Here is a 12,972-nt window from a genome sequence, read left to right as displayed (position 1 = left end):
AACACACTTAATAATTGACCAGGGCAGGTGCAGTGGTTCATGCTGTCATCCCAGCACTTTGAGAGGCTGAGGCGGGCAGATTGTCTGAGCTCAGGAGTTTGAGACCAGCCTGGGCAACATGGCAAAACCCCATCTTTGCAAAAGATACAAAAATTAGCTGGGCGTGGTGGCAGGCTCCTGTAATTCCAGCTACTTGGAGGGCTGAGGCGGGAGGATCACGAGCCCGGGAGCTCAAGGCTGCAGTGAGCTGTGTTGGGGCCACTGCATTCCAGCTTGGGTGACAAAGTGAGACCCTGTCTCAAAAAAAAAAAAAAAAAAAAATTGACCACCTAATTTCCAGGAAGAATTGGTGCAAAAGCAAGCTCTTAACAACTGTGAAATATCAGATATCAGTGTGTGTGGATCTGTGGCTGCAGGTCTGATTCTCAGCTCAGTTCACACTAAGCATCATCTATGACCTCACTACTCACAGTGTGGTCCACAGACCCACAGCATCAGCATCACCTGGGAGTTTGCTAGAAATGCAGAGTCTCAGGCCCCAACCCAGACCCACTGAGTCAGAATGTGCATTTTCATAAGGCCCCAAAGTGATTCCTATGCACGATTGATGAGCTTAAGAAGTGCTGGTCTATTTAGGGCTTACTTGCTTCTAGGGACCATATAAAATAAGAACTCTCTAAAAATTAAGCCTAAGATTCTGAAATTTAAAAAAAACCACAGTTTTTTTTCTTTTCAAATACCTTTCAGTTTTGCTTTTTTTTTTTTTTAGTTCAGTAAATTAATTATTTGTGATTTATCTTTCTACCACAGGATGAGTTAACAGTGAGATGTGTATTTTGGGACTTGGGCAGAAATGGTAAGTTCCAGTCATAACCTTTTCAAACTCTTGAGTGGGTTAATTGGGGAGGGTGTGAAGTCACTGGTGCTGTGGCCTTGCTGATGGGACAGATATTCTTCCCAATGCCAACAGGTGGCAGAGGAGGCTGGTCAGACGATGGCTGCTCTGTCAAAGACAGGAGATTGAATGAAACCATCTGTACCTGTAGCCATCTAACAAGCTTCGGCGTTCTACTGGTAATATGCCTGTGCCACGTGGCCTTAAATTCTGAGTCTGAGGGGTAGCTGGGCATCACACTACAATGTCTAATCTGATGGATGGATAACCTTGACAGATCAGCAGATATGATATTGTGGCTGATTTATACACCAATGAGATTACTCTTTGCTGGGCATGGTGGCTCACGCCTGTAATCCCAGCACTTTGGGAGGCCGAGGTGGGTGGATCACTTGAGGTCAGGAGTTCGAGACCAGCCTGGCCAACATGGCGAAACCCCGTCTCTACTAAAAATACAAAATTAGCTGGGTGTGGTGGTGCGTACCTGTAGTCCCAGCTACTCAGGAGGCTGAGGCAGGATAATCGCTTGATCCTGGGAGGCAGAGGTTGCAGTAAGCCGAAATCACACCATTGTACTCCAGTCTGGGCAACAGAGAGAGACGCCATCTCAAAAAAAAAAAAAAAGAGAGAGAGAGATTCCTCTTCTAATAAGCAAATGCACCTGAAGGAAAATACCTGAACATGAAAGACAAGTATTTTTTCACATTCTCTTTTTACATTTAAGTTTTTCTCTTTTAAATAATTAAGAGAACTAAGGAATTCAGATTAGGATGAGTAATAAAAATTGTTTAGTTTGCAATGCACTTTAAGATTTTTACAAAACACTTTGACATAAATGCTCTTATTTAATCATCCCAACAGTCCTGCAAGATAGGTAGAATGGGGAGTTGCTATTGTCATTTTATTAAAATCAGAATTAAGACTCTCTTGTTAGATAATTGCCCACAGTCATAGAACTAAGAAATGTAAGAGGCAGGAGCTAAATTGCAGTCTTTAGGCTCCTAGTCCAGTTCCTTTCCATTGCACTATAATGCAGTGATCAAGTATGTGGGCTTTGGAGTGTGCCAGACCTGAATTTGAATCTTGGCTTCTCCACTTTCTATCTGTGTGTCCTTGAGCAAGTTACTTAACCTCTCTGTGTCTGTCTCTGTTTCCTTATCTTTACCTGATAGTAATAATTGTGCCTACCTCATAGGTTTGTTGAATAGACTATGAATGGATCCCTAGAATACTTGATACATCATAAGTCTTGTATTTATTTAAAAATAATTGATTATTAAAAGCAATATTTCATTTTCCAGGACCTATCTAGGACATCTGTGCTGCCTGCTCAAATGATGGCTCTGACGTTCATTACATATATTGGTTGTGGGCTTTCATCAATTTTTCTGTCAGTGACTCTTGTAACCTACATAGCTTTTGAGTGAGTATCCACAACTGGAAATTTGGATTTAGGACTCAGCACTCACCTCCATTGCCAACATTTATTAACTAAGCCCTTTCCTCGGCCTGCCTTACCCTGTACACCCAGCTAGTGGAGCATCCATGTATCAACTTTATGGGACTTGTTGGTTTATATATTTGTGTCCTCGCACTAGTCTGTGGACTCCCTGAAGGCAGGGGTTGTGTCAGAATCATCTTGGTGCCCCAGAATGACACCCAGTACCTGATAGACATAAAGTGTGAAATGAATGAGGGATGCAGGCCCCAAAACCCAGAGACTTACCATCCGAAATAGACCACAGCACCATGTACAGCATAAGAACTATGTTTAATAAATTACATTTCTAAATTATACTGAGCAAACACAAAAGATTAAATACATTAACTGGTGTGGGGATGGAGAGAAATAAGGATGTAAAAGCTTTACTGAAAAAAATAGATATTCAGTGAGTGTAGCTCTGCAGCAAGCATGCCATTCTAAAAAACAGCCTTTCCTTCTTGGCTTACCAGACAGGTCCCTTTGGTTGCTTTTTGGGGGTAATTCCAACAAATTCTAATGGAAAAGAAGGACATGGGCATTTTTATTGCATTAACGAATCGAAACAATATGTACGTTCTTGGATTTAGATTTTGGACACTGATCAGGAAATGTAAAAATTTATTTTCAGTGCCAAAGTTAGGGTCTAGCTGTGACTACGGATCTTCTAGTGAGCCTTTGGAAATATTATTAGTGAGACTAAATAACCAGAAGGCCAGCCATTACTCAGAATGATTTCATCGGATCTAATTTTGCATGCATAAACATGAACATGTCATCAATTAGCTGGCTTCTCCTATGCTATTACATTTAGCTGTAGTTTAAACTCTTCTTTCCATGATCTCATTTTACCTAATAACATACAATAATATGGGAATCTTGGTTAAATTTTGAAGATCTGAATATAGCAGACTCCATGAGAAGCAGCACCAATGCTTCCGAAAGTAGTCTGGGAGAAATAGGGCGAGTGCTTAGTAGAGTCTACTACAAACTATTTAAAAGTATGGGTCAGCAGTCAGCATGTAAAAGGTCCCACAGAAATACAGACACAAATTCTCCTTATGGTTATCACAGATGATTCTGTTTAGATTTTTCCTTTGTTGTTGTTGGTTTTAAGCTCCCCCCCACCCCATATACACATATACTCAAACAGAGGAAATTTATGCATATAGACATTTACCAAAGAATAAAAATAAATTGCTTAAAACTCAAAGAGCCTGACAGATATGCTTACATAAGGGTTGGTGCTAGGTGTGGTAACTCATGCCTGTAATCCCAACACTTTGGGAAGCCAGGGCAGCAGGATTGCTTGAGCCCAGGAGTTTGAGGCCAGCCTAGGCAACATGGCGAAACCGTGTCTCTACAAAAAAAATAAGGGTGTGGTAGAGAGCGCCTGTAGTCCCAGCCACTCAGGAGACTGAGGTGGGAAGATCGCTTGAGCCCGGGAGGCAGAGGTTGCAGTGACCTGAGATCACGCTACTGCACTCCAGCCTGGGTGACAGAGCCAGACCTTATCTTAAACCAAAAAAAAGTTGGAGGGTTGGCAGAGTAGAATGCTAATTCTTGTTCTCATCCTTTCCTTTTAGAAAGATCCGGAGGGATTACCCTTCCAAAATCCTCATCCAGCTGTGTGCTGCTCTGCTTCTGCTGAACCTGGTCTTCCTCCTGGACTCGTGGATTGCTCTGTATAAGATGCAAGGCCTCTGCATCTCAGTGGCTGTATTTCTTCATTATTTTCTCTTGGTCTCATTCACATGGATGGGCCTAGAAGCATTCCATATGTACCTGGCCCTTGTCAAAGTATTTAATACTTACATCCGAAAATACATCCTTAAATTCTGCATTGTCGGTTGGGGTATGTATAAGCTTGCCTGCATGTTGCCTGGACTTTCTCTGCCTTTTCTCCAGTGTTTTGATTTTTGAGCAGGTGGAAACGATGAAGCAGATCACATTCAGCAAGTTTCTAAAACAGCTTTATACTCTTACATGTGCACTGCCCGAAGAGCAACTTTGTCAAGTCTCCTTCTAGGACACCTGTTTATTTCTTTGGATTTGTTATGAATATGAAATTCCTCAAGGTTGAACCATGAATCCTCTTTGTATCTCCAGGAACTAGAATTTGGGGCTGGCACAGAAGGTGCTCAATATATTGAAAACATTAGCTTGGGGTGGTAATATATTGAAAACATTAGCTTGGTGGTAAAGAGCCCAAACTCTCAGTCCCTGAGCTCCCAGCCAGCCTCATTCTACTTTGTACCTCCCAGATATCAGACACGTATGACAGTATGCTAAGAAGGGCAGAGTGAGAGAATGTGCATATAAAACCCATTGTAACTTCACTGCCACGTGGGCATGACATTTCAGATTGTGCAGCCTATTGGTGGCAGGTCGCAAGGCCTTAGGCTCCCCAAATATCTTGAAGATTTCTTCATTCAATTTCCCACCCAATGCAGGAGCCTCTTCAACCCTCAACTCCACCTGACTTATCCTTGACTAAAGATAATCTAACTTCTGCTTGAATACTTCTATTACTGGGGAGTTCATGACCTTACAAGGCAGCCAATAACCATTTTATAAAGCTCTACAGTTCTGATTTTCCATTAAGTTCAGTTGGCTCCCTGGTGGCACTTACCAGTGGTTTTGCTCAGGCAGAAAACAGTAAGTTGATACCTCTTCTGCCAGAGAGTCCTTTAGATAATCTACAAGTAATATATAACAGTATGTATAATCCCCTATTTTTCACACAAGTGACCCCATGCAAGATAAGCCAGTGAGGTTAGCCAGGCAGTCATTCCAAATGTAGGTGAAGAAACTGACTCCAAGTGATGATGTGATTTCCCCCCAATTCACAAAGCTAGAAAACAGCAAGCCTGGCTCTCCGTCTCCTTATATGCAGCCTTCTGCCATCCCCCCAACCAGACTGCCTCTATTTTCAGGCTAAATATTCCTACACATCAAGATTGAAAGCACACCACCACCCTTGCCACCCTGCCTTCTATCTTACGTCACTATGTCTTTGTGAAGAACAACAGAACAACACCCTTTCCCTGCTTGTCCCAGAAACATAAGTCACCGCTCCAGATACTGGGCACGGATTCTGTCTTCTTTAGAGAAGGCTGAAAGTCAGATTCCTTTCTTAAGTATGAGGCCCCCACCCCCAATGTTTTATTTTTAACAAAGTGTCTCACTTAGAAAATTATCATATGTCAGGGTCACCAGAAGGTACAAGCGCAAAGGCATTAAATGAACTATTAGATTTGATTTTACCAGGCACTGCAACTGGTCTGTGACAAGGAATTGTTTGTTCTTTACCAGAGCCTTGAGATAGGACGTCTGCTGGTCGGTGTGCAGAGTGTGGGGCGGTGGCATGGGGCTGGCGGGTGATGGTGTGCAGTGGTGAATAGGATTCTTTCCCCACCAAAAGCCATTTTAAAGTTGGGGGACCCTTCTCATGGTACCTTCTCTGAAGGGAAGTGTCCGTGGGCTCTCAACAGAGCCAGCATAGTAGCAGTCACCACCCCCTGGATCAGCCAGGACAGAACCCTCCATCCTTCACTGGGTCTCAAAGTCTTCAAATTGAGGACTTTTGGTTTCATAATGAAAGATTTGCCAGGAGTTGCTGACTCTTAAATGTACATTCCAGACATGTATAAGTTAAAGGCACAACGCTGGGTGCAGTGGCTCATGCCTGTAATCCCAGCACTTTGGGAGGCCGAGGTGGGCGGATCACCTGAGGTCAGGAGTTCAAGACCAGCCTAGCCAACATGGTGAAACCCCGTCTCTACTAAAAATACAAAAATTAGCCAGGTGTGGTGGTGCACACCTGTAATCCCAGCTACTTGGGCGGCTGAGGCACAAGAATCGCTTGAACCCGGGAGGCGGAGGCGGAGGTTGCAGTGAGCCGAGATTGTGCCACTGCACTCTAGCCTGGGTGACAGAGGGGGGCCGGGCGGGGGGTGGGGAGTTAAAGGCAACACTGGCAGCTGTAACAGATTCACCTTGAAATCTCAGTAGAAGATCATTTCTCACTCACCTACAGTCTAGTTAGCAGGGGCAGAGGAGTCCCTGGTCTTGCAGTTATTCAGGGATCCAAGCTATTGAAGACTCTGCCTCAAGGTTGCCCTAAGTTTTCAGGCAAAAAGAAAGTAGAGGATCTCACAGGAGGTTTCTATGGGGCAGGCCTGGAAGTGGAGCAAATCACTTGTGCCCGTATCCCATGGGCCCAAAGTGAGCCATGTGGCCACACACACCCAGCTGCCTGGGAGGCTGGGAGCATCCAGTCATGTGCCAAAGAGGAAAAGAAACCAGCCTGGTGAACAGCTAGCCAGTCTCTGCTACAAGATGTAAATAGGATGTGATCTCTAGTCTTGTCACCCACTTTGGTTATTAGAACTAGGTGTGACCAGCCGGGTGCGGTGGCTCACGCCTGCAATCCCAGCACTTTGGGAGACCGAGGCGGGCAGATCACGAGGTCAGGAGATCGAGACCATCCTGGCTAACATGGTGAAACCCCGTCTCTACGAAAAATACAAAACAAAAATTAGCCAGGCATGGTGGCACGCGCCGGTAATCCCAGCTACTAGGGAGGCTGAGGCAGGAGAATCACTTGAACCCAGGAGGCGGAGGCTGCAGTGAGCCGAGATCGCACCACTGCACTCCAGCCTGGGTGACAGAGCAAGACTCCGTCTCAAAAAAAAAAAAAAAATCAGGTGTGACCAATGTTTCCCATCTTCCAGGGGTACCAGCTGTGGTTGTGACCATCATCCTGACTATATCCCCAGATAACTATGGGCTTGGATCCTATGGGAAATTCCCCAATGGTTCACCGGATGACTTGTGAGTACAAAGCCCCCTAAGGGAATGCTAAGTGAACTGGAAAATGGAATGCTCCTAGAAAACGGAGGATCTAATCAGCATATTGACTCCTGCTATCATCCTAATAAAACCCAGCAATACTTCACAGCAGCCTTCACAGTCATATGTAATGAGAGAAGCTAGCTGGAAATGCCATGCTACTCTTCAAGTGATGAATTAGGAGCTATTCTGAAAAGAAAAATGAATTAGGAAGAAGTATTTTGAAAATATTTTCATTAGCCTCTGATAAAATGACATTCCAGTTATATTAATAAAGACTCATAGAACAGAGTTGCTAGGATTTACAGGGGCAAAATCCTGAATGTTTTAAAAAAGGTCTATTTTTAAAATACTTTAAATCACCAAGTGTCCTCAAATAAACTCTTAGATTCTTTTCCCTAGAGCTATAAATGGTTGTAGAGAATAGCAGTTTTATCATTTGTTTTCTCTTGTACTGGTAGAAAATGTTTCAGTAAAATGTTAGAGATTCATTGTATCATTTTGAACTCTAGTTCATTACTATAATATGTTTTCCCCTGTTTCCCCCCCTCCACAAACTCCAGCTGCTGGATCAACAACAATGCAGTATTCTACATTACGGTGGTGGGATATTTCTGTGTGATATTTTTGCTGAACGTCAGCATGTTCATTGTGGTCCTGGTTCAGCTCTGTCGAATTAAAAAGAAGAAGCAACTGGGAGCCCAGCGAAAAACCAGTATTCAAGACCTCAGGAGTATCGCTGGCCTTACATTTTTACTGGGAATAACTTGGGGCTTTGCCTTCTTTGCCTGGGGACCAGTTAACGTGACCTTCATGTATCTGTTTGCCATCTTTAATACCTTACAAGGTAAGCTTTACAGCATCAAATACAAACTGAATGATCCCAGTTGAATATAAAAATGTAGCTACTAAAAGAGTACAGGCATGCCTCAGAGATGTTGGGGGTTTGGTTCTAGACCACTACAATAAAGCAAATATTGCAATAAAGTGAGTCACACAAATTGTTTAGTTTCCCAGTGCATATAAAAGTTGTGTTTACACTAGACTATAGTCTATTAAGTGTGCAATTGCATGATGTCTAAACAAATGTACATACTTTAACTTAAAAATATTTTATTGCTAAAAACTGCTGATACAGAGACACAAGGTGAGTACATGCTGTTGGAAAAATGGCCTTGAGAGACTTGCTGGACGCAGGGCTGCCACAACCTTCAATTTGTAAAAAAAAAACAAAACAACAACAACAAAAAAAAACAAAAAGTACTATCTGTGAAACCCCATGAGGTATGCCTGTATATGCAAAGTAGCTTATTTAGTGGCTTATGATATTTTCATTGAAAAACATATTTATTATTGAGAGGGAGTGCTTTGAGATCCTTGGAGGAAAGGTGCTTACTAAATTCAAGAAATGGTGTTTTTTTCTCCTTATTCATCGTTGTCTCCTTGGAGAGACCATATTGAGGGGAACCTGCCAGGAACACTTTTTGAAAAAGTCAATTATTCTTCCTTCACTTGGTTTCTTTAAAAAAAAAAACTTTTGTATTCAAGTAGAACATGCAGACTGTAAGCACACATACCATGACTGTGCCTGTGGGAGCTCACCACTCTCCCCTCCTAGGTCAGCGATTTGGAGACAATGAGAAATGGGAAGGCAACAGACAGACCCAAGTGGCAGCAGTCTTACTTGAAGGCTAATCCCAAGAAGTTGCTGCCCTGGGACACTCAGCGGGAAAGAGAGCAGGCTCTGTGTGTCGCCATCTGCTTTAGGTTTCCCATTGGTTAATGAAGCCCATGCATCTTGGAACCCTGATAGTTGTACTCTTTAGAAAGGAAAATGACTAATTCTTTTAGAGCAGTGTTATGAAAGACGTGTCTGCTGTTAATTTTTAATGGAAGTGCTTTGGCATTAAAAGCCCAGCAGGCTATTAGGTTTACATTACAATAACAATAATTCACTGTCCCTTAGTTTCCTTTTATTCTGAATCCTCTTTTGGGGATGCCTTTTAATTGCCTTCTCATTGGCTTTTGTTCATCTTTCCTGTTGCTTTTGCTCCCATATTGTCCTTCTCTAGTTCTATCAGGCAATAGATCATCTTGTTGGTTTTCAGAGAAATCCCAACCTGAGGTTAAATTCAAATGCCGAATTTGGTTGTTGGTTCTTATTTTAATTTGGAGGAAGCCAGCAGAGATGCTTGTTTGGTTATATATGGTTATTAATTTTTACTTATAATATAGCGGTTCCTCAATTGGTATATCCAGGTGTTACACCGCATGGTATTACATACAAAACCAAAAACATGAGCAAATTCTTTTTAAGGGTCTTAAGAAAAGTTTTATTTGCCAACCACGGCAATACTGAAAGTAATAGATACTTTAAAAGAAAAAATATATATATATGCCCACATTACACTAATCATTGACATGAAAGCAAGGTACCCACCCTCACATGTTTAATGTGGAAACTGAATCTGCCTTTTTCTTCATTTCCCCAGATTATCTTCTCATTAGAATATGAATGGATGAAAGGAATGAATGTATTGTTTCATCTATACAAGGAAACTAACCCTAATGCACAGGGCTTTTGGGGTGGTTGAATATATATATAGCTTCTGATTTTGGCCTCTCTTATACATGCTGTTTCTCTCCTAATGCAACCAATGGTCGACTTCCAGGGTGACAAATGAATGAAGCTGTGTAATATTCAGACATGGGTCTTGACGGTGGGCACATATACCCTACTAGAAGCAAAACTGTTTTGTTTGTTTGTTTTTTGAGATGGAGTCTCGCTCTGTCACCCAGGCTGGAGTGCAGTGGAGCGATCTCGGCTCACTGCAACCTCCGCCTCCCGGGTTCAAGTGATCCTCCCACTTCGCCCTCCTAAAGTGCTGAGATTACAGGCGTGAGCCACCACCACGCCTGGCCCCTGGTATCTTAAAATGAAGGTTTTAAAGTGAATAGATTGGGGGTTTTTAAGTAGAAAGCAGAGAACCCAGAATTCATCCATTCACTCAGCAAATATTTATTGGCAAAAGCCTTGGGGAGTGGCAGCCATGGGGCTGGCTGGGGAGCCCTGGGCTGCCTTGACTGGGCACCCGAGTGGGTGAGAGGTGGAGTCCCAGGGCCCCTTCAGGTCTTCAGCTTGCTCTCCATGCCAGCACCTGGGGCAGGTCAGGAGGAGGCAGGCAGGTAGGTGAGTGCATCGCTGTACTGCCTGGGTTTGAGGGGGAGAGAGAGATCCAAGCAAAGGACATGGCAGTGGGCTGGAGAGGAGGAGAGTGGGAAGGGAAAGATGTGTGGAGGAGATGGCATTTGACAGAGCTTGGAAACGGATTCTAAATAGGGAGGGAGGGAGAGGCAGGAGCCTAAGTCCAAGCTGGGATCCTGGGTGGATGGCTTGTAATTCCAAGATACAGAAGGCCAAGGACAGGATGTGGGAGGAGACAGTGAATTTAATTGTGGAAATGCAAAGTTATGATTCCTTTTATCATATAAATATTCTTAATCTTACAAAGATTTTCTAAAGGCATTCATTCCCCGATGCCTTTTGACAGCAAGCTTTCCTAGGACTCTGAACTTTTTATTCAATTTGCAAAATTTCATGTTGCCCACAGCTGCCAAAATAATTATTAATATCTTTTGTGCAAAGTGAGCTTATGACATTCAGCTATTAGCTTGGAATTCATTGTGGGTTTTTTTTCCCTCCTTAGGATTTTTCATATTCATCTTTTACTGTGTGGCCAAAGAAAATGTCAGGAAGCAATGGAGGCGGTATCTTTGTTGTGGAAAGTTACGGCTGGCTGAAAATTCTGGTAAAGATTTACCTCACTTTTTCTCTTCCTCTTAAATCTCAAGGAAAAGATTGTATAAATTAAGATCCAAAGCAAATCCAATCTAGAAATCAGTGAATTCCAGCAAATCTGGAATTTGCTCAACAGAAAATATTGATCGTGAACATTAGGGAGAAAAAAAAATCTAGTGAATTAAAAAATAATTATTTATATCTGGGAATTTTTTGAGCAATAAAATTAATGGGCTGGCTGCCTCTTCAATGAAGCAACAGTAAAGTTTTTAGAATTGATTTTCTATTGAGATTATGCTTTTCATTTCCCAAAGTAATTTTTAATATTTACCTTGGTAATTTTTAAAATCTCAACTCAATCCTTTCTCCACAGGTCCTGGTTGTCAGTTGCTTTATTTGTTAGTAAGCCAGACTTTGTGTATAAGCTTTAGCATACATTTGGTTGTAACATACATTTGTTTATTTTGAAGTGATTTTCACATATACCCGGTTGGGTAGTAGAGCAAATAGCTCTTTTTTTTTTTTTTAAGAAAATGAGAAAAATGAAGTACTGTTTGAAAAGCTACATTCCTTTTGCATGAATACCACCTTTGCAGTATCTGGGGGACACGGGAGTCTGTATTCAGAAAATGGCAGTACACATAGTTCAATCATTTTCATGGAGTGAAGAACAATTAGTCATTACAACACAGACTATTTGTGTTCTTGTTAAGACAGTGTGAGGCTCTGAATCACTACCTAATTCTATGGATATTTATAGACATAATCAAATTAGCTTGGCCTTTAGTTCTAGGAGAATATAGGTTACTTTTAACCCCACAGTCATTTGAAGGACAAATGTAAATAATCCAAATGAAAATACATGTTATCACACCAACTGGTGGAAGGTGACTTCTCCATAAGATCCTGAAGTGAGAAATCAGTTGCTTAGGACTTGTTACACTGTGATCTGTCTCTTGCGTTTGAGCTTCAACATACTGCCCTGTTTTTCTGTAATGCTTATTCTGCTGTAGACTGGAGTAAAACTGCTACTAATGGTTTAAAGAAGCAGACTGTAAACCAAGGAGTGTCCAGCTCTTCAAATTCCTTACAGTCAAGCAGTAACTCCACTAACTCCACCACACTGCTAGTGAATAATGATTGCTCAGTACACGCAAGCGGGAATGGTATGTATGTCTCAATATAGTATTTCTCAAGCTAGTGTTTATTTTTTAAAATAGTTTTATCCTTTATTGGCATTTTGGCTAAGCAAAGTGAGTAACTATTAATACATATATGACTAGTGGATCAAAATGTGGTTCCCTTACAGAAGAGAAAGTTTACTAATCCAAATTGATTTATTATAGAGCAAATACTGGAACAACGATTTTTTAAGATTTGGTTTTTCATAGTGGGAATTGATGATGACCTAAAAATTTTAACATTTTAAATCCTCACTTAACTATTGTCCAAAGACTTCAGTATTGTGCTATTTCTCTGAGAGCAGTACCTAAAATAGCTGATAAGACTATAGCAATTTTTATTACATCTATCATAATATAGATGTTCAACATTTTTTTTTTTTTGAGATGGAGTCTCACTCTTGTTGCCCAGGCTGGAGTGCAATGGTGCAATCTCAGCTCACTGCAACCTCCACCTCCTGGGTTCCAGCAATTCTGCCTCAGCCTCCCGAGTAGCTGGAATTACAGGCGACCTACAGGTGACCGCCACCATGCCCAGCTAATTTTTGTATTTTTAGTAGAGACAGGTTTCACCATGTTGGCCAGGCTAGTCTCGAGCTCCTGACCACAAGTGATTTGCCCACCTCGGCCTCCCAAAGTGCTGGGATTACAGGTGTGAGCCACCGCGCCCAGCCAACACTTTTAAACCTTCCTATTTTTTGCTTTTCATGTTTGTTAATTCTTTCCCACAATGTGGCTGTCTTGTGACAGCACCCAAATCCCC

The 12,972-nt window shown here is 42.0% G+C and overlaps 1 protein-coding gene across 12 annotated transcripts in view; it reads left to right on the top strand.

Moving 5' to 3' along the window:
- Positions 1-12,972, top strand: part of ADGRG2 (adhesion G protein-coupled receptor G2) — a 136,944-nt gene that overhangs the window by 118,869 nt on the left and 5,103 nt on the right. For 10 of the 12 annotated variants that reach the window (XM_055106772.2, XM_055106773.2, XM_024927213.4 and 7 more), the window contains 8 exons: positions 811-856; positions 971-1,074; positions 2,197-2,318; positions 3,962-4,230; positions 7,112-7,211; positions 7,793-8,076; positions 10,937-11,038; positions 12,042-12,194. In XM_055106772.2, the coding sequence (XP_054962747.1) occupies positions 811-856; positions 971-1,074; positions 2,197-2,318; positions 3,962-4,230; positions 7,112-7,211; positions 7,793-8,076; positions 10,937-11,038; positions 12,042-12,194 (1,180 nt within the window). The remainder of the gene's footprint in view (positions 1-810; positions 857-970; positions 1,075-2,196; positions 2,319-3,961; positions 4,231-7,111; positions 7,212-7,792; positions 8,077-10,936; positions 11,039-12,041; positions 12,195-12,972) is intronic. The other 2 variants (XM_024927217.4, XM_055106774.2) reach the window with 1 other exon arrangement.

This window comes from Pan paniscus, chromosome X (assembly GCF_029289425.2).
Source record: "Pan paniscus chromosome X, NHGRI_mPanPan1-v2.0_pri, whole genome shotgun sequence".
NCBI classification, from domain to species: Eukaryota; Metazoa; Chordata; class Mammalia; order Primates; family Hominidae; genus Pan; species Pan paniscus.
This window is presented reverse-complemented; position numbering and strand designations above follow the sequence as displayed.